Here is a 21,793-nt window from a genome sequence, read left to right on the forward strand (position 1 = left end):
TCACCACCACAATAAACTTTACAACTCTTACAAGAGAGGCAATAAAAAAGGCAATCAAATGCTGAAGTCTTGCAACAATCTTTAAATCAATAATTCAATACTCACATATAAACAAAAAAACCTTATACAAAATTCAAATCCTTTTATATACAAGGATGCAAAAATTCAAAACAACACTACTAGATTGTAGCAAGTTCCTATTACTCAGATGTCATTTTGCTACCTGCTGAACCCCCTATGCACTGTAGTCTCCAAGATAATCCAAAGTTTCAGCCCTCATCATACTTAGTCTTGAACATAGCCAGGTGAATCCCTAACTTAATTCCTCAACTCTTCCAAGACTATAGTTTTTTTTAAATCAGCTACCCATTTTGGAGCTAGCTCTGGTTGCCTAGTTACGCTTTTCTAGGCACATAGAAGCCAAAGTCAAAAGCCTCACTAAAGCATAAAAAACAGTTAGTTCTCAGTACAACTCCCTAATGGTTTTGTTTGGTTTTTAAGCCTGTGAGGTATGGGCACTGTACAAGTTCACAGGCACACAAAAGATTCTCAGCCTGATGGTCTTACTGCAAGTGATGTATTTGTTTTAACACAAGCTTCTACGTAATATATTTTTTTAACTTACAATTTTTTCTCATCTGGAAAACCACCAGAATCCAGGCCTAAATCTTTTGGTCAGAAAAGAAGTTGCTTAAGTTTAGTTCTCTTTCTAGAAGAAACACAATTATTTCTTTTGGTTAAAGCCATTCACTGTCAATAAATGTTCTAGAGCAACAAAGTTTTCCTCCCTTTCAGAGGACTCTCAGGTGCCAATCTGGCAAACACAGTGGCATTCCTAACAAGAAAACTGAAGATCACCTCTGATGTCCAATAATTTTATGGCAGTAGCTGATTTTGCATCTCAGTGACAAACACAAGTCCTCAATGGGCTGTATTTAGGAAAATATTTATTAATCCATTTGTCTTTAACCTAGGAAGACGTTACATGAAATGAAAATACATAAAGTGAAAATAACCTGCTATCTAAGGAGAAGGGAATCTAGAGCACCAATTGCAACTTCATTCAAGTCCTCAGATGTTTGTTCATTTATATTAATAAACAAAGAATTCAACACAAGCAGTAGAGAAACTGCATACTGTATTTAAGAAAAATTAACTGCCACACACTTCAAAAGACAGCTCTTACCCAAGTTACACAGCACTAGGGTTCTTTCCTGTCCAACTGCTTCATAAGTAAGGTAAGTATGTATTTCTAGTCATAGAACCTCAAACACAAAATTTAGTTTCTGTTCCTGCTAAGTTTTCAGAGTGGCTACCACATACCAGCTCAAAGCTATACACGTTTGTGTCACATGTGGGACAAGCAAATCAGCATAAAACCCAATACTCTGAAAAGAATCTTGATTAAACCAACACCCCATGTAATCTACAAGGAAGATGCATTTCTCTTCATCTCATTTTTTGGTATTTCCCAACAAGGGATCCATAACATTAGACTCACACAGAACAATGCACTTAGGAATTAATAAAAATCTCTCTTGTCCCCTAAGAGCCAAACAGGTCAGGATCCAACACACCATCTATAACTCACATCAAAACAAACCTCAGCTAGGACAATTCATGGAACTTCCAAAAGTTTATGAAGAACAGAAGAAAAATAAATTTCCTCACAAATTTAAGAGCAACTGAGGGTATAGCACACATTCTTTGTTATGATTAATTTGTAATACATTCCAAAGGATTTATTTTACATGATAAATCAACTTGGCAGTAACATTCAAAATGTGGGAGCTCAACTGTTATCACTTGAATTTTAATCCAGATTCCTGAATCTAAACAGTTACTGGTATTTTTCATTAGCCCAATTCCTCCAAATAACTCAAGCAGCACATGTTCTTGGGAAACAAGGCTTTTATTGTTTTGCCATTACACTGGTAAAGGACTTTGTCGATCCAAGCCACCTGCTAGAATGACAGCTGAGTCATCCCTTTAAAATTTTCCTGTTTGATTTGTTTTCCCAACCCCCAATCACAATGCAAGGTAACTATGAACACAAACACATACCTGAACTGGAGGAAACATGCATTTTCACAGGTAAGTTAGCCGTTCATTTGGCTACCTACTGCACCCTAGAAGATTAAAGCGACAAGGAGTACCTTCTTGATTTTTATGAAAGCTACCTGCAGGGTTGGAGGCAAAAACATTGTTCACTAAAGCCCTCCTCTCTTTACGAGTACTTTTGTTCTTATAAGTTTGGGAACATGCTAACAACCATACCCATCAAAAAGGAGAAAAATCCACTCCCATGTGCAAATGTATCCATAGAGTAGCTTTTGGCTACCCTTTGCAGTCTTTACACACCCAGTATCTGTTTAGTTATTTTAACCATTTTCCAGGATTTCTGCTATGGAGTTAATTTGTCTTTAATGGGTATGGACTGCCACTAGCCTCTTAACCTTAAATGCCTATAATTCCTTATAGAAAGTGCTGGCAATTCTCCTATGCCTTCAATCCAAGAACTTCAGAGTTCCTATGATAAACTAATCAGTTACAACACTACTCTAAAACCCTCTGGCAGCACAATCTGCATATCTTCAGATTTAACATATTTCCATCTCAACTTTTGCAATGCAGGAAATAAAGTCCTGGGACTGGATTTTATGAAATACACAAATTCCATTAGTTTCCAAATCACTTGGGCAAGTATGAACATCACTTGTAAAGAAAAAGACAAAAAAACTTCAAAATCATGTTCAGCTGAAGTAATTTCATTAGAAAAAAAAAGATGGTACATTCCATCTCTACAGAATACTTCTTTTTTTAAGTTATTTTTTCTTCTTAAAAGAGTTGACTTTGTAAAGAAGCATGAGAATTTTTTTTTTTCTTTATACACTGACTTCTAGGAAGACTGGCACTCTCTAAACATTTCACATAATATAGTTCAATAGAAAAAAAAAAAAACTTAAGGTGCTCCACCTAGGAGAAAATAAGCCCATGCAACAGTTACGGGTGGGGCACTGACTGACAAGGGAGTTGCTTTGCAGAAAAGGATCTTGGAGTCCCATTGGGCCACAAAACATCAGCAGTGTGCCTTTGCAGCAGTGAAGGCCACCCTTGACCAGACTGTACTAGCAAGAGTGTAGCCAGAGGAGTTTAAGAATTTGAAAGAATGGACTAATGTCTTGTATTCGGGATTTGTGACAGTTCACCTGCAATACTGTATCCAGTTTCAGGCTCTCCAGTACAAGAAAGGCATTGATACATTGGAGAGAGTGAAGTAAAGGGCCACTGAGACTGTCAGGAAGCTGTAGCAGATGGCATACAAACAGAGGCTGAAAGCTTGTTGAACTTAAATAAAAGGTTAAGGGGAGATCTTACTGCAGTCTATAACTACCTAGTAGGTAGGAGAATACAGTCCCCCTTCTCTGATCTCCAGTAAGATCAAGTCATATGTGGAGGAAAATTTGTAGAGAAAAAAACAGCCCTGCCACAACCACAAGTTCTTGAAAGGATTCAGAAATATTCTGCATAGCTTCATTAACGAGTACTGCGCAGAGTGTATTAACACAGTAATACTGGGATCCAAATATCCATTTGATATTGCTTGCTATCCATGTTAAACCAGAATAACAACAAATTTACAATCCAACATTTAATAATTTTTGTTGTTGTTGTTGGATAGCACCACATGTATGACACTGGATAGTTTCAGTCTCTGGAATCATTTAAATAGTAATTAAATAGCCACACAATAGCTGGAATGTGCAAGTTCTGTGCTGCAGTCCATCACATTTTTGTAACACACCTACACGATACAGCTTTTAATTCAAACAAATTAGATCGTTCCTTCTGATTACAGAAAGCTCTCAGGTATGACTCATTGTTTTCTTTGTCTGAACCTCTAAAATCAGTTTTCTCATTGTTAAGTGCCCTAATTTTGTGAATAAGCTATCCATTCTTAAGCCCATTGCAGTAGTGCTTGGTTAATAACCCACATTAATGTCCAAATGACCTGGAACTGCTTGCAGGCAACACACTTCTGTCCTCATCTTTACATAAAAATAAGAAAAAATTACTTGGCAAACTTTAGGTGTTAAAAAACACCAAGAAAAAAACCCTACCTTTTGCAACTTGTGCAGTGGCCAAATTCCCCACTGAGCAGATTGCTGTTGAAAGTAGGACTCAAGACCTGCAGAAGGCAGCACAATGGACCGAGTAATTCAAGTACTCTGTTTCTTCCAAGGAAATACATGTTTGTCCCAGCCTGGGGGAACTCCTGATTAATTACTATAGTTTGTAGATTTTATTATATATAAAGGAAATGTTATGCTGGCAGAATAATGTTCTAACAGTACATTTTACACTGCCGTGCCCTTCACCTTTGTCCCCAAAGTTTTGTGGTTATTCTTTATGTGCTCCAGATCTCACTTGATAGTGTCTTCTGTGCCCTTGTGAAAGATAAAGAGAGCCTGCAGGAAGAATAAAACAGGTCAAGAGGTTGTACTGGCACAACCTCATGTGCCAGTACACAAATACAAAGCTTATGAAACAAGCAGGAAGAGCTAATGTTTTGATTACAGATGCAGAAATACAACACCATTGGAATAACTAACATGGTGGGACAGCTCTTGTAGTCGTATGTCTGCTTGGTGATGGTTGAATAGAGGGTTCTCAGTAAAGACAAGCAAGGAAGAGAAGGAGGAGAGGCTGCCCTTCATGTGAAGGAACAGCTCAAATGTCTGGAACTCCTCTATGGACTGGGCGAGAGTCCCATTGAATGTGCAGGTCTGGATCATAGGAGAGGTCAGTGAAGGTGCCATTATGGTAGAAGTTTGTTACCAACCACCCACTCATGGTGAAGGAGGGAACTACACTTCTCTTTAAGCAACGGGAGGAAGTCTCCAGATCACAGACCCTGGTTCTTATGAGGAACCTGAATCTCCCTGATATTTGCCAAAAAGGCAGCACAGGGGTAGGCAAACAAGTCCGGAGGTTTCCAGAGGGTGTCAGACATAGCTTCCTAAAATAGATGCTAGATGGGCCAACCATGGGTTAAATTTTCCTGATCTGCTACTCACAAATGATTAAGTAGTTGGGGGTGAGATATTCAGTAGAATCTTTGGCTTTATTGATCATGAAACAATGACATTCAAAATGCTGAGGGGTGTGAGGAGGGTAAGTAGCACAGCATAGACCCTGGACTTCAGGAGAGCAGAATTCAGTTTTGCAGAATTCTGAAACTTTTCAGAATTCAGAGGATCGATGGGGGACATCCTGTGAGAAGCAGCCTAGAATAACCTTAGCACAAAAACACTCCATCCAGATACTGAAGAAAATGAGCAGGTGTATCAGAATACCACCTTGGCTAAACAGGCATCTCGTGACTGAGCTCCAGTGCAGAAGAGAGGGTATGATACACAGGAGTACAGAAACATTGCCCAAACATTAAGTGACGGTATTAGGAAAGTCAAAGCTCAGCTAGAGTTCAAACTGGCAAGGGTCATCAAGAAAAGCTTCTAGCAGTACATTAGCTATAAAAGAATAAGGAAGATATGATGGTTTAGTGACAGACTGAGGTGCTCAACCCCCTCTTTGCATTAAGTCTTCACTGACACAGTCTCCCAAGTCTTTGTGCCTAAAGACAAGGTTCAAGGAGGAGAGGAACAGCTAGTAGTGGCAGAGGATCAAATCAAGCATCTCTTAAGAAATCCTGACCCTTACAAGCCTGCGGGAACAGACAGGATGCTTCTGTTGGTGCAGAGAGACCTGGCTGATAAAGAGCAGCCTTGCTGTGACATCTCTGATACAGATAAACATTACATTTGTCTTCAAAAAAGTTAAAAAGAATGATATTGCAAAGTGCAGCCTGGTCAGCATCAGCTTCATTTTGGTCCCTGGAAAAGTCAATGCAAATACTATTAGAAGCAATTTCTGGGCACACAGAAGAGAAGATGACTAAAAATAGCCAACAGATTTACCAAAGTTAAATCATGCTTGACTAACCTGTCTGCCTTCTATGCTGAAACCACATCTGTGGATTAAGGGAGAACAGTGTCTTTCTCAACTACACGGGGAATACTATGTCCAGTTTTGAGCACCCCAGTCCAAGAAAGATGCTAATAAACTTGAGCAAGTCCAGTAAAATACCACTGAAATGATCAAGGGACTTGGCTACATAAGATGAGTCTGAGGAAGCTTAGCTTGTTTAGTCTGGAGAAGGGCAGGCTTTGGGTTACTGAAGAGCAGTCTTCCAAAACCGACAGAAGGTTTACTCTGAAAATGGAGCACGGCTCTTTACTGAGGTACGCAGCATAAGATATACAATGATCATAAATTGAAATAGGGGAGATTCTGGCTGTTTACAAAAAAACCCTTGTTACTATCAGGAGAGTCAAGCTGTGGAACAGGTTGCATAATGGTGCTGTGGTTTTCAAGACCCAAGTGGGCAAATCCCTGTGTAACCTGGTCTGAATTCCATGTTGACTCTGCTTTGAGCAGAAGCTGGACTAGGAGACCTCCTGAAGTCCCTTCCAACCTTAAAGATTCTATGATTCCACATTTTCAATTCCACAAAGAAAAGGGTAAAACATGTGTTGGGTTTTGTTTTGGGGGGAGGTGAGGGGTTCGTATGAGGGGTTAGAATGAGCATTCTTCAGAGTTAACGTCATTACTACAATTTATGGCAAACACTTATACTTTCCCAAAATGTTAATAATTTCTCCCGTGTGTTTAATGCTAATTTAATGTTAATTAAGGACTTCTAGAACATAATGCAATAAATAAAGTGGGAAACATGGACTGACAAAAATTACTATCTTTCATGAGATTGTTTTTCACCCTGACTCTTCTACACACTTGTCTTTTTTTGTCGGTTTTGTGTTTTTATTTCTATACACAATCAATCACAACAGGCTCATCTGGGGGGGGGGGGAGGGGGGAAGCACGTAAACTTCAGCAAAATTCACATTGCTGTGTTCCAGAAACAATATCTGATGTTTGCATTTAAGTCTATATTTCACTTAACTATGTAGTACATGACTGAATATTATGCAGTGAAGAAATTGCTATCTCTTTAGGTGCTCTTCACTAATACAGACAATTTGATGATAGGACTTGAAAATAGGACTTGAAATATTTCACACCTGCTTCTGACTGCTGTAATTCTTGATGAGTTGGGAAAAAAGTTCTACCAACAGAAAAAGGATTTTAGTGAATCCTGACATGAAAAATCAAGCCTTGATTTCATCTCCTTGCTCACTTTCAGACATGCACAGACTAGAAACTCTTCCCAGGAGACCTTTTCCTGGAAAGGTAAGAGAGATCTTTGTTTGTGTTCGGGGGTTTCTTTGTTGTTGTTCAGGGTTTTTTTTTAATTTAACAAGCATCCCATTCCACCAACTCTATCCCTTCCAAGAAGTACCACACTGAGTGTACATCTATCGTAGCCACTAAGGAGCAGATTAAGCCAAGAAGTTGCAGTAAAAGATGTAGGAGAGTTTTAATATATAAAATGAAATTTTGAAGGAAGTTGTGTATTGTCTTGACCAAGTTAGCATCCAGATGTTACAGCCACAAGCAGTTTTCTTCCTTCTCAAGTAGATTCCCACCTTCTCTGTCCCACCCTGTCCTCCTCCAGCTTTTGGTTTTCAACAGTTGACTTGCTGAAGTGAAATTGAATTGATTTCACAGTGTTTGCTAAATGAACACAAAACTCAAGTTTTTCTAAACAAGACTTGGCACACATATTTGATGTTTCAAGTTACTGAAATGACTCATGCTTATAAAACCACTTTGCACTAAGCCTATTACATACCTACAAACTATGGAAGAACAACTGTGGAAAATATCTATTCTATAAAATGAAGTTAATGTCAACTGGGAGTAACACATTTTCAACTTCTAAAAAACTTCATAAGCAATTAGCTAAAGAACTTCCCAGGGAAAAAAACCAACAAAACAAACAAAAACCAAACCACAACCAAAAAGCAAACAACTGCCCAAAAAAATCCATAAAACACTTTTGATTGCTCCTTATCTTTTGCTGCCTTTTCATACATTATCTATTAAAACTCACAACTCCAAAGGATAATTGGGCTGTTTCTTATACTTTCACATACTTATCTGAGAAACTTATATCCAGATGTGTGTTTTCATCTCACTCTGAAGAACCGGCCTTTGCCTGAGGGTTTTATTTCTCAATATCTATTTCCACTTCTGGAAAACAAGTTTTCTTTGCTCAAGAATTTTACTTCTGTGATTTGTTTCGCCACTTCATTCTTGTCTCCAGCTTACCTCCTTACTGCATTTATTTAGGCATTTCAGAAATGCTCAATTGCTTCCCTGTACTATTTCCTTACAATTAGTTCTCTTTTTTGCTCCCCAGCTATATTCTTAAAACACCATCTCTAACCAGTTCTACTACTTCAAGAGGATGAGACAGCTAGCCTCTTCTCATTACTCTACAACTATTTCAGAGAAACTTGTGACCCAGAAGTTCCCACCTTGCTAAGTGATGCTGTAACCACTGCTACACTCACCAAGCAAAGATCTTTCATCCAGGTTTTTCCAAAATCAGCATTTAAAAAATGTACTTAATATAATGCCTCCCCAGTCTAACCAAAACCATCACAGAGATGAAAGATAAATTTGGGGAAAATCCATAAGTTAAGGTCCCACTAAAGTCCAGGCAAAACATGCTTTATGACTAACAGGAAGGCACAAGACATTTGAACTGCTTTCAGGATGCAAGCTAAAAGCTTTTTCTTGCTAAAATTTCTCAGAGTCATATTTAAAGACTACAACTGTTTTAATTAAACATTAGTGTCTCCATATCTGTGGACAACCAGTACACATATAAGCAGTGATTAATTTTAATGGACTTGATGTCATGTGACCACATTTGTTATATGAGTTTTATATGCTATGTATCATACTCTAAAACAGAGAGAATGGGCAATCAAACCTTTGGCAGACAAGGATTCTGTGCTGTTTGCTATTTTCATATTGTAAGGGGGAAAAAATCATTAACGTAAAGCTAAATTATATTCTTACATAGCATAGAGCTCTGGATAACAATTGAGAATTTCTTTGGTCATTCATCTTTGACAAGACAGCATGTCCCAAGGAACGTGATTACTAAAGTCTAGGGAAATGTCTTTCATGTTAGGATGAGCTTTTTGGAATCTCTAAAGAAAAACTGAAGTTAGGAATTTGAATCTTTTCTACTTTGGGGAAAGTTTTTTGTGGAAAAAGCTTTTCCAAGTCAAGTTTTTGTATTAGGTCAGTATTACGTAATATATTAAACTATATCTACTGCTAATGCTAATAACCATTTTTGCCAGACAGACTGAGTACTTCTCAACTGAGTACTACTTCAACTTTAAAAGCTGCTAAAATATCTGAAGAACTGTTCATTATTTACCAGTGCATACCCAGACAAAATGTCAGTGAAAACAATACAGTAGACAGTTTTGCCGAACTGACTTAAAATATTTCATTTTACTATAACCTGAGAAAGTGCATAAGGGTCGCTAGTTACTGTCTGTATCTTTTGAAACTGTCAAGGTTATTTATTAGGGTCCCATAACAACATAAGCCAGTAATACCTTACAATCTACTAATACATTTATTTTGTAAAAGTTAACTAACACATTCCTTACCAGCCACAGGAATAAAGGAAAAAGACCAACTGAAAAAAACAAGGATTAAGAAATAGTCCTCTAACTATAAGTATGCACAAGAATGCACCTATGCCTCTATTTTCAGCATGTTATTTCCATAATAGTTAAATGTTTAGCTTTTGAATCATTTCATGAGAATGTTCATTCACATATTCTTCCCCTCCACTCTGGGCCCCTCCCCCGCCAGTCAAGCAGTCAACCTTGACAGAATCTAGCTCTTGGAAAGAAGAGTTTGGAGCCAGAAATTAAAAACTGCATTTTACAGTGCTATGATTTTGGAGATCAGAACCTCAGATTCACTAATATGAAATTTATTACCATTTCTGTTATCATGCCTAGGAGCACCCTTACAACAGCTCAAGATTTCTTCATGTTAAGTGTTGTACAAACAAAGAAGTACCAAAGGGCTTTCAGCAAAGACAAAAAGAGCAAAGGGATGAAGACAAGCAGATGAAACAGTACTGATCAGAACAGCAGGCACTGTCCTTAACTCTAAAGCAGCCTAATTGCATTACATATTTTTAACCGATACCATGAAAATTACAGCATATTTAAAATTTTGCAAAGTGACCTTTCTTTTTTTTAAATGAGGACAGTTCCTCCCAAACAAGAGCATCGGAAGGAAAAAAAAAAGTCTGTCAGAAATGGAGTTCATCACCATTCCCCCTCCCCCTTCTACAAGCATGTTCACAGGCTGTTAAAATGGGTTACTGATCTCCAAATCATTAACCTCCAGAGCAGTTTATCCCTCCACTTACATGGAGCCCTGGTTGAAATAGAACCACTGATCTTCTGCCCATGTAGACAGGAACAACTGTGAAGGTATACAAAGAAAACATTCTGAAAAATTACAGGCAACTGATTTGTCTTGTTCTTTTGGACGATAGCCTGTGTGTACAGTCACAGCATAATGTCACTACAATATCCCCACACAACAGAAGAGGGTTAAAGTCTCTCCAATTAAACTCCTAAATCACAGAATCGTATAGGTTGGAAAAGACCTTTAAGATCATCGAGTCCAACCGTAAACCTAACACTACCAAGACCACCACTATACTATGTCCCTAAGCACCTCATCCAAACGTCTTTTAAATACTTCCAGGGATGGCGACTCAACGATGGCGACTAAATATAGCATCACTGCTAAAAGCCTTGCACCTCGAACTGGAATGAACACAAGTCCACATAGCAGCCAGTGAGGTATCAACGATAAGAATGCTATCTCCCAAAATTCTCAGTGTTGCTTGGACTCTAAACACATTTAATAGGTGTTTGAGGGTCTTCAGTAGTAACCTGATACTACTTCTGCAAGGCTGATTCTTCACCATGCAACTGAAGTAGGAAGGCAGTCATACCAGCCTCTCTGCAGGAAGCATAGGGGGGTCTCCTAATAAGTCCCTTTGACATAAGAAGTTAAGAATCATTTCTGCAACAGTATTGCAAGTTTTCACGGAAGCATAGGTAAAAGTGAGTTGGTAAGCAATACAAATTCTGAAATCAATTTAGAAGTAGATTTCAGGTAGGTTTTGCAGATTGCTTGATGGAAAGTCAAGACAAGACCAGCTTTAAAACACTGAGTTTTCTACCTCATTTTAACTGAACTGATGTTTATTGAAAATGCTCCCTTCATCAATGACAGAAAAGGAAAGAATATCGCCATTGGTTAAAATGATTTCCACCTGAGGGACAAAATTAAATTAAGGTCTCAGAAAAAGAAGCAACTTACAGATAGAAGTAAAGTAAAAATCTAATTAAAAGCTCCAGCAATCTATCAGTCATAGGATTAGAAACATATATTGCAGCCAAACAGATGGTGTAAAACCGAAATACAAGACAAATTTATTCTGACAGAGACAACTGACAGACCAGTTTCAGTTGGGGTAAAAAAAATAACAAAACAAAAAAAACACCAAAACAGAAAAAAGCTGAAAATAACTGGCAGAGAGGTAAGAATCAGCTTCTTAAACTCTCTTTTCTACAGAGATGGCCCTCAACTCATCTGAAGTTTACTCTAAGTACAAGACCACAGACCTGTTCCCCTTATGTAAATAGGTAGATAGATCTTTTATGTATTTAGTACCATTAGAAAAGACTGTCAGTTGCTTACAAGGCCATTTCTCAATGGGGAAGAAGTAGTTCTTGCCATTGATGAGAGCCATTCAAGATCTTAAAAGATACATCTGACCGGACAATATTGAAAACAGATTTGAAAATAGAGCATTACAGATCTCTGGAGAAAAGACTTTAAAAAAACTGAAAACAGAATAGCTTGGGCCATGTTGCAACCAGAATATTACTAGAACCCAGCCATTTCTTATCCTGAAAATTACTTAAAAACAAACAAAAAAGTCAAATTGATATAGCCTTACACTGGCAAGCAAAACCTGTTAATGAGCGTAAAAGGGATGCGAGTGACAACAGCAGCCCCAAGCCAAAATCCATATAGTATTATAATAATGCACTTGAATCAACAAGAATTAATAGAAACTCCCTGTCACCCAAGGAGCAGAAAGGAGCCAAGGACAGCCATTCTACCAGCCTATCTCAAAGACTTCACAAGAGGATGGGGCACAAAATTTACCCCTATCATGATCACATTTTCTGAACACCACTGCTCTATACATCCGTGTAATAGGAACGTACGGACAATCACCTGAAGAAATCTTTGCCACACATTACTTCTAGTCATTCTCCATGATGTTGCCAACATTATTTTTCTTCAAAAAGCTTTACCATTTGAAGTTCACTTTAGCTTTTCTCACCAAAGTTATCCTGACTCCTTTCCTTCTTCACCTGAAGTTAGAAATTCGCTTTGTCTCAACTTGAAGAGGACAAACAACACTGCTTTGTCTTGCAGGAGCGAAAATTAAGAGAAGCCCCTTTAGGGAGCTGTGGAACTGCAAGACAGAGAATGTGCATGTTGGTTCCTACAGCTGCCGTCATCAAGCATCCACCAGAAAGTTGTCTCTACTTAAAACTAATACATGATCTGCTAGCACTGGAGAAGCACACTTGATCACAGTCACACTTTCTCCCCAGCCATAGAAGATCAGCCACTCTTGAAAGGGGTTTCAATACTGAGCCACAGAAATTCTTTACCTGATCCAGCATCTGTCTGTAGTTGCAGAGAGCAAACAGGTGAAAGAAGTCCTAGTACTTAGTACCTAGTACTAAGAAGTACTAGGTTACTTATGAAGAACATTCCACAACCTCTTCCTGAGGTTAACACAACATTTGAGATAATTCAATATTTGTAGTATTACAGGACACAGTGAAGCTTACATCAAGACCAAATTCCAGCAGCAGACCTGCACTTCATATAAGGCATTTGAGTGTTTCAGGTTAACTTAGAAAGGAAGAATCGTCCGTTTAATTACAAAGAGTTTTTGCTACAGTGTAGTACCTCATAAGGCTGGAGGCACTTTTGAAGACAAAAGAGGTTCCAGCACTTGCAAGTTCACAATTATTCTGAATCAGAAACAGCTAGTCAAGTTACTTCAGTAACAAGACTTAGTTATATTTTGTACGTTCAAATTCAGAGAAAGAGAGCAAGTAAGGAAAAAATTAAAAGGTACAGAAAATCAGGAATTACTGTGTGGAGCAAGGTGATTTACTTCTTCATTAAATATTTTTTTAAAAAATCCTCAAATTAAACTATTTGATTTGCTTCAAAAATTACTTGAGTGGTCAACTGCAGTCCTCAGCCAAAGTGAAAGAGAGCTCTTAGAAAATTTATCTGAACGTTACACCACCATTAGTTGGTGTAATATGTGGAAAACAAAGAGCAACACAGTTGACTAGGAAAGGATCCTGACACATTTCAACTTTGAACTCTAAGCAAAACAGTTTTCCATTAAGTTCTAGTGAATCAAGCGTAAGCCAACATAACTACAATATCAACCAATGGCTTCTATTCTCCACCTTTGTTCAGAAATAATTAAATCTTATAATCATGGAAAAATGAATCCCACTAAACTACCACCAGGCAAAAGCTATTAATTTTAAACGACCAGCTGCAGCAACAGGCAGCCAAGGGAAATCAAGCACTGTGGGCACCGCAAGACCTATATCAAGAGTTCTAGAAAAATTAAGCTTCAAGTCATTTGAGCTATTTGTTCCTGGGAGGGAATACATCCCGATTTAAGTCTTCTGAACAGTCTCTCCAGTAAACAAGCTCAATTCTTAACAGACAATGGCTGAAACTTACTCATTGAATATCCTTATTAGAGTCAAGTTCTTTTCCCTTATCATCCTTATAACTCCCCAAGCATCTTGTGAGATTTCTGTGGGAAAACCATTTTCTTTCTGCTCTGTGGAAGCTGAGGAATAGCTTAGATACTACTGAAATGCAGACAACAAATCATATCAGATGTTAATGTCCATGCAGGACAGGTTATTTTTGTTTTAAACATAACTGGACATGGTTGAACTAAAAAAAAAAAAAAAAAAAAGCTTGGCAGTGACATTCCAAAAAACTGCTAATAATACTCACTATGAAGGTCAAATGACTTCATAGCAATCAACTTACAAGTGACAGACAGTGTACAAACATGGATTTTTATACAGATTACTGTAAGAATAAAAGAGTATTAGGATTTACTTATTTTTGGACTCACAATCCATCTGTACAGGTAAGCTGTACCGACTTTGGTACACACTTCCCCAAACTCATACACACACAAATTCCAGGGGGAAAAAGCAATACTCATCACCTATATTTTAGGACTTCCTAAAAGACAACAGCTGTTCTTTAGAGGGGCAACTTTCCTTTCACCTAATTCTTTTGCATGAATCAATACTCAGCTGCCAAAGCAAGAATATGAAAAAAGTGAATAGTCTCAGAGCAACTCACTAAAAAAATCCTGCAGTAAGTAGTCTGGTCCCTTTGATCTCAGAATCTAATCCAAATTTGTGCAAACAAATACAGACAACATGGCAATGGCCACTATTTGCTTCTGTAGCTACCAAATTACAATAGCTAATTTCATCCTCCTTCCCGTTTCCATCACTTCAAAACGAGGTAGTGCAAGACTCTGGTCCTATACAAGTCCATGTCAATGTCCAGTCACACACAAGTAGTCAGCATTAAGTTAGTAAAGGGAAGTAGCCAAATTAAATTAAGCAACTCAGTCAAGTTTTCCCAGGATCAGTACCTCCGAGAGCAAGCTCTTCGAAGCCAAAGCCATGTATGTCTACTTATTGACACATGACCTGGGGTGGGGGGAGGGGAAAGGCTCCATGCAAGGTTTTGGAGACTATTACTACACAAATGACTGGTAATCCCTAGTGGGAAGAATTCTAGAAAAACAGAATGTCAATGTAAGAGTCAGTATAATTATATTTGCATGTGTTTAACATTGCGTTCTGCAGTAATATGGAAGCATTCAAGACAGGAGCCTAGATTTAATTTGGAGACAAAATTGAGGAAGTTGAAGACTTATTACAAGCCGGTGCAACTTCAGCAGCTACACGCACCTAGGCCAAAAACACCATAATAATATATTTGTATAACAGAAACCCCAGACCACATGAAAACTCCAGAGTAAGCAGATGACTAAGCTTCTAAATTGCACCTAAATGTGGATACACTCAATTTAGCTACTCAGACAAAGCACAGAACAGATTAGTCTTGCAAGCTTTATCAATTGAGCAAGGTAAAGAATCCTTCTAAGGAAAAGACAAAACAAAACAACGATTAACATAAGAGAGCTATCAACTAAACAAGAATCTAAGCCACCAAGTATAAATTCATCAAGAACTCAAACATGGCTAAATTCTCCAAAGAAACTTTTTTTAATGCACATTATATATATATATATATATATATGTGTGTGTGTGTATATATATATTTATATGTATATAAATATATATGTATATACATGTTTTTAATGTATTTTTTGTATTATATATACATATATTTATATGTATATATAAATATATATATAAAATGTGCTCCTAAAAGACAAGGAGATAACTACACATGAATGGAAGGAAAAACACAAAGGCTTATGCTTCATATTCAAACAGAAAGCAGATATTGACCCAGAAGACTTCTGAGCAGTTTCTCCCTATCGCTTGTTCCTTTCAGAGCTGAAGAATACAACTGTCAAGCAGGTGACTTTGATCTGCTCACTGCATTTACACATCGTCTCAAACTAAACTCGACTATCAGCATTATTAAGTGTTATAAAAAGCCACATGTATAATATTTTACATATATAGAAAACATTTCCACTGAAGAAAATTACATAAATAGAAAATCACATATAAGAACTGAAGCACTGCTAAGCAAACTCTGATTAGAGGAGTTTGATGAAGCAATCCTAAGGAACTTTTCAGAAAGGTAAAAGATTCAAGATTTTTATGGATGTCTTTACATATTCTTAATTTCTAAACCCTAACTGCTTCCTTTATTAGCACAAAACATCTTATCAGTTGCATAGCTTAAATAAAAGAATCACTGTACCCATCCCCAAAATTTAACTATTAAATTATTAGTTTTCTCCACAACACAAAAGGTCTATAAACTTATTTTTTTGGTAGGATGTTAAATTATTTAGCAAGTGTGGAATGGATCAGTAAATACTAATGAAAAGCCACAAGGTCAGCTATATCATCCTGCTCATGTACAAGGTCCTCTGTGGAGCATCACATCTTGCAATTTGGGGAAAAGTCTTAGACCTAATTTCATGTTTCATTTCCTGTGCGAGATGATGGCTATTCTGAGGGTTCCTTCTCTAGAACAAAGGTAAATGGAAGGTTACTCCTTGGAAATGACAAATATTTGTTTCACCACTTATTTTCTCCAGACTGAGTCATTTTGTTGTGTGGTAGTATACAACGTTCACCTCTTTTTAGCTCCTCACAAAACCTAACTAGGCAAAAGCTTCAATCTATACCATACAATTAGAAGACTATCATAGAACGTAATAACAATGTAAACAGCAACGCAAACCTAATACTACTTTCTATATTTGTAAAGCTACTATTAAAGACAAATCTGTATAAAAAAAGTTTAGGATAGTTTTACAACTCTGTTTCTGGGATCACTGGTTAATTTGTGGATTCCCTTGAAGACAGAAATCACAGGTACAACTCTTTACAAAAATTACACCTTCAAAGCATTCAAAAAAAAAAAAAGAAAAGAAAAGAAAGCATGCATCACATTTCTCATGAAGAATCAGTAATCAAAGCTCTGGTGATGCCCATTTCTTGGGGTATCAGAAGATGATCACTAGTTCATTTAATAGAACTTCTCAATAAGGAATTTTTTTTTTCCCCTAAAGGGATTTCCCATTTTTTCCTTAATGTTATATTTTCAGTTTTCCTGGGGTTTCATATTAACACAAATTAAATATTATTTAAACTTGGCTCCACTAGCCCAAACAATCTGTAACATTCGTACAAACATAACTCTAAAAGCTTAGTGGCAAAATATTTTAAAGTGGTGCCATTAGATCACTTATTAATTAAAGCAAAAAGTTTCCAACTTGAACAGGTAAGCAGAATTTTTATCTCAAGAGAATGCAGAAAGAAGTGAAGACCTTTTCATAGCATAAGAGTCTAAAAAGTCACTTGGTGTGTGGCCATCAAGAAACTTGCTAAAATTACCTTCCCAACATATAAACATTTCTCCGAGATTAAAAATATCTTTGTCATTTCAGATATAATCAATTTGGTTTTACTTACAGGTTAAACAAACTAGTTAAAGACTACACATCAACCCAGTGTTGTGTCATAAACAGTTACAGGTTGCTGTGGACCACAGAGAAAAATGAGATACTCTGATATATCCAGTGGCTGACTGATGGCACCAATGAGCAGAATTTAAACTCAGAGGAATATAAAGTCTTTTTCTCCCTACTGCTTACATTAGAAAATTCATGTTAGTGCAATTAGTAGAAATCTAGAATTGAAATAATTGACATAAGCTTTAAAACACAGTTGTAATGAAGATGACGGTGAACCCTATAAAAACCAGTGAAAGGCTCACGATGAACGAACAGAATAAAAAGTGAAGACAGTATTGAAAAATCTGGAATAATGTGTTACTACATGATCCTCTGCATGCTTTTTCCACAAGGTTTCAGCCACTGAATGGTCCAATAATACACTATTTTAAAAAACCAAACCAAACAAACAAAACATCCAACACAGCTACATTTCATATTTATCAGTAGTATATCTCTGAGGTTAAAAATTCAAACTGAATATTGTGAAATAGCTACTATTGTTCTTCATGCAGCCATTAATCTAAATTTTAAATCTGTAGAGTAACACCAAAAATTATCAGGACCAAGAGCACAGTGATTACACTTTCTTTCATTCTTTTTAACACTTAACATACCAAGGCCAAGAAACTCACTCTTTTGGCTTCACTTCTTCCAGAAGGCAAGGAAAGTTAACATCTCTATTAAGTACATTCTCACAAATGAAACCCAGTAACAAAATGAATTCAGTCCCCAATGAATTTGTTATCAAATTACCATTTTTAAATTCTTCTCAGGTGGCCAACTAACCTTGCATTTGTGAATCATTTTAACCTGAAATTTAAAAGTTTAATTCTAGCCCTTGACTCTTAAAACTATGCAAACACTCCTCACCAATGAAGCATACAAAACATTTGTGTTACCACACTTACTTACTCTGACTGGCTTGGTATACTACTTTGGTAGTGGTTTATTGTGGGGTTTGTTGTTTTGGGGTTGGGGAGTTTTTTTGTCCCTAAACTGCCAGGTTGCCACCCATCAATTTTAGAGCGTACAGTTTCATGCACCGAAGTTAAGCTTTCTACAATACTGACATCTGAAAACTATTGTTCACACAGCTGGGATTAAAAGGAAGGCTGATATGGCCACAAAACATTAAAGATGGTAGAATAGTGTAGTAAGAAATCTGCATATTGCTATCATTTAAGAACTCTCAGCACTATAAAATTCATTTAGAAACATTCAAGGATGCTATAAAATTTCATTCTGAGACAGAACTTCGCCTTTAAGAGGACTCTATGCACAAAAACTTTGTTTGCTTAGTAATCTCATCCAGCTTGCTTTCTTGGAGGAAAAATTGCTTGAGACTTTGAAGTTTCCCCAACTCTATGACCCAGAAGGAAATAAAATAAGAAGTCAGGCCATACAATCTACAGCACTTGCTTACAAGTTCAAAAACATTTTAAGTTATCAGCTAATCCACATAAGGCTCAACTAACTGCACTTTCCTGAGGTCATCCGTGGAGCCCAGTGTAGAGCCACGCTGAAGCTCTGTTTAACATTCCATTCTGGCCATCTTCATATCTAGCACTGGGCATTCTCTGAAATATGCCATATGCTATGCATTAAGCAATGTCAGAGATGCCGTCCTCTGCACCAAGCGAGTGCCAGAACTGTATCAGAGAACTGAAGTTTGCTTTCAGCTTTCTCCTTAGAAACTTCAGCAAATAGAGTCAACTAAAAAATTCACGAGAACTTATGATACAGAAGATTTACTATGAACACATTCATTACATTCTCCCATGCTGAGGTTGGGAGCACCCCGCAACATTACACTATTATCATAAACCCTGAAGTAGATTAAAAAGGAAATAACCAGCTTCCCCATACCAGTTTAAAACAGAAATTAGAGGCTGCTTTAATAGGACTCCTTATCCATTTGAATTAATTTATGGCAGTATTCGATTTTTCCATGGTGATGAAGTCACCATGAGGAGAAAGTAAGGAGAAACTGCTACTAGCCATCAGGTGAAAACACGCAGGTTTCTAATTGCATTTTAAATTGGTGCTTGCATTGACAATTATTATTGCTGGGAGGACTCCATGTAGAGCTCTCAACTCCATTACAAGCAAGTCACTGCAAAACCCAATCAGATGTTAACTGAAACTGAAAAAATGTGAAACTCTGAAACTGCTTTTTTTTTAAAAAAAAAAAAAAAGCAAGAACAGCAGCAGGATAGCTGTAACTTCTTAAAGGCTCCTCCCCTTCCCTCCTGAAAACATTAATCCGTGTTTGATTACTGAAACTGCTGTTAGTATGTACTCTGCACTTGATAGGCAGGTGTTCAGAAACTCATCCCATATGCTTCTACAAGTACTTGAGGAGCCCTTAATAATTTTTACTTACAGTCTCTCTGCATTCCTGGGAATATCCCTCGGTACAGTTTTGAGTCCTAGTCCATGACAATCCACGTTGGAAGCAATACATGTACATTTATGCGGGCATCCTCCAACAGGCATCCAACTCATGGAGCTCCAAAAGCTCAAGATCATTCCAAGGCACAGGAACGCACTTCTTCCACCAGACAACATGGTTTCTCGATCACTTCAGTGGGTATAAAAGTGTGCGCAAGCAGCCGGCCCTTAAAAATGAAATGCCTCTAAGAAGAAAGGGAAAAGAAAACAAGAGGCTCTTAGTACAGCCCAAGGGAACCCACCACTGCCATCATCGCCGGAGCACCAGCAAACCTTCAAAGGCGCCTGAAAAGGTTATGTTAGGTGGAACGAAGGTGGGGAATTGCCTTTCGGGCTCAGGTTTCTTTCTGTTATCTACGAACGGCACCAGAAGGCAGACAGTTTAACAGAGCTTGAGCCAGATGCGTCCTCAGATGAAAGAGAAACCGGGAGCGGAGGTAAACACACACAAAACATCCATCAGAAGGGGCGGCAATCTCCAAAGCAGCCTCCTCCGCTCTGCATCGCCCCACCTGGGCCGGGCAGGTAACCCGCGCAGGAGATGACTGGGAATTCAAAGCGACCCCGCCGCAAGCTCCTCAGGCGCTCCCTCCCGCCGCTCGGCTGCTGCCGCCGCGGGCCCGCACCCCCGCGCAGGCGGCCGGCGGAGCCGGGACCGGGAGGCGGCGAGGGGAGGCGGAGGGGGCGGAGGCGGCGGCGCTCCCACCCGCTGCTGCGCTCCCCGCCGGCCGCCCGCTCTCCATTCACTGTGCATGGCAGCCGGGCGAGCGCCCGCGGCACGGTGCCACCCCTCCCCCCTCCCAAAATATCACCCGCAACGCCCATTGGCTGCGCGGGCCCTGACGTCACCAAACGGCTGAACTTTCGGAGCGGAGGGAGGGTGGAAGCGCGGGGGCCGCGCTGCTCCGGCGGAGCGGCCGGCGCTGCAGCGGAGCGGTGCTCGGCGCACCCCGGCTGCGCCCCGCAGCCCCTTCCGCGCCCGGCGCCGCGGCAGGGGAACGCGGTTCCCGTTGTCGGGGCGAGCCGGCCCCCTCCCCCGGTTCGGGTTTCGGACAGGAATGTGCGGGCTGCGGCCCGGGAGCCACCGCCCGGCGCTCCGGCGCTGCGTGAAGCGGTCTCAAGTTTCCCCTCTGAGGGGAATTCGCCTCCTTTTGTCTGCCCCGTTCCCACTCCCCGAGTACCCTCTGGCGGCGGAAAGAGGACGTTCACCGTCCGCCGGGGCTCCTGCGAGGGAAGGACGGAGCGGCCTCGGTCACCTTCCCGGTCCGAGCCCTGGGCGCGGGGGGCCGAGGCTGCCCGGAGCAACTCCGGGCCTCTGTACCTCGCCGGTGTCGTTGCTGTGCGTCGAGCTCTAAACTTCAGCGCCAAGTTGAACTGCAGCAAAGTTTTCTAGGAATAAGGCAAAGCAGGCTGCTTTCACGTGGTAATTCCGTTCTGATTTGACGTAGTTTGAGGCTCAGAACATTCTACCTAAAGTGTACTAAAAAAGCACCAAAAAATGCAGCACTCCCTGAAGATTTGATAGCATTTAGCAATTACTTGGAAAATTGCGAGTCCTGGGAGACACACAAGAAGGCATATTTTTAAGGTAAGTCTTAGCCTGTTAACGGGAGGGTTCTCCCTGTAGTACACCATACACGTACAGTGAGCTCCTGAGCCAAAATAAAGATGGTGTATGCACATCATGAAAACCTGTCTGTTTCAAAATACCTAGTTCCTTCTTTTGCACACTTAAAAATGGTTCAAAAGGCACGTTTATGCATAACATACTTGGGAACACAGAGAATCTGTTCTTCATCTACATCACAAGCTCTTGGTCCATGACTATGGAGCCTAGGCTCTGCTCCTGCAGGTAGGGAAAAGTTTTCCTTTCCAGAATTCAACAGGGATCATGGCCAGCATTACCATGGAACCCTCACATCCCCTCCA

At 39.2% G+C, this 21,793-nt stretch overlaps 1 protein-coding gene across 1 annotated transcript in view; it reads right to left on the bottom strand.

Annotated features, from left to right (window-relative positions):
• Positions 1-20,629, bottom strand: part of SLIT3 (slit guidance ligand 3) — a 538,149-nt gene extending 517,520 nt beyond the window's left edge. The window contains exons 1-2 of the mRNA XM_072873643.1: positions 20,377-20,629; positions 19,797-20,047 (exon numbers count right to left, since the gene is read on the bottom strand). Coding sequence (XP_072729744.1) covers positions 19,797-19,981 — 185 coding nt within the window. The 5' untranslated portion in view covers positions 19,982-20,047; positions 20,377-20,629. The remainder of the gene's footprint in view (positions 1-19,796; positions 20,048-20,376) is intronic.
• Positions 20,630-21,793: the final 1,164 nt, after the last annotated feature.

This window comes from Ciconia boyciana, chromosome 9 (assembly GCF_034638445.1).
Source record: "Ciconia boyciana chromosome 9, ASM3463844v1, whole genome shotgun sequence".
Classification (NCBI taxonomy): domain Eukaryota; kingdom Metazoa; phylum Chordata; class Aves; order Ciconiiformes; family Ciconiidae; genus Ciconia; species Ciconia boyciana.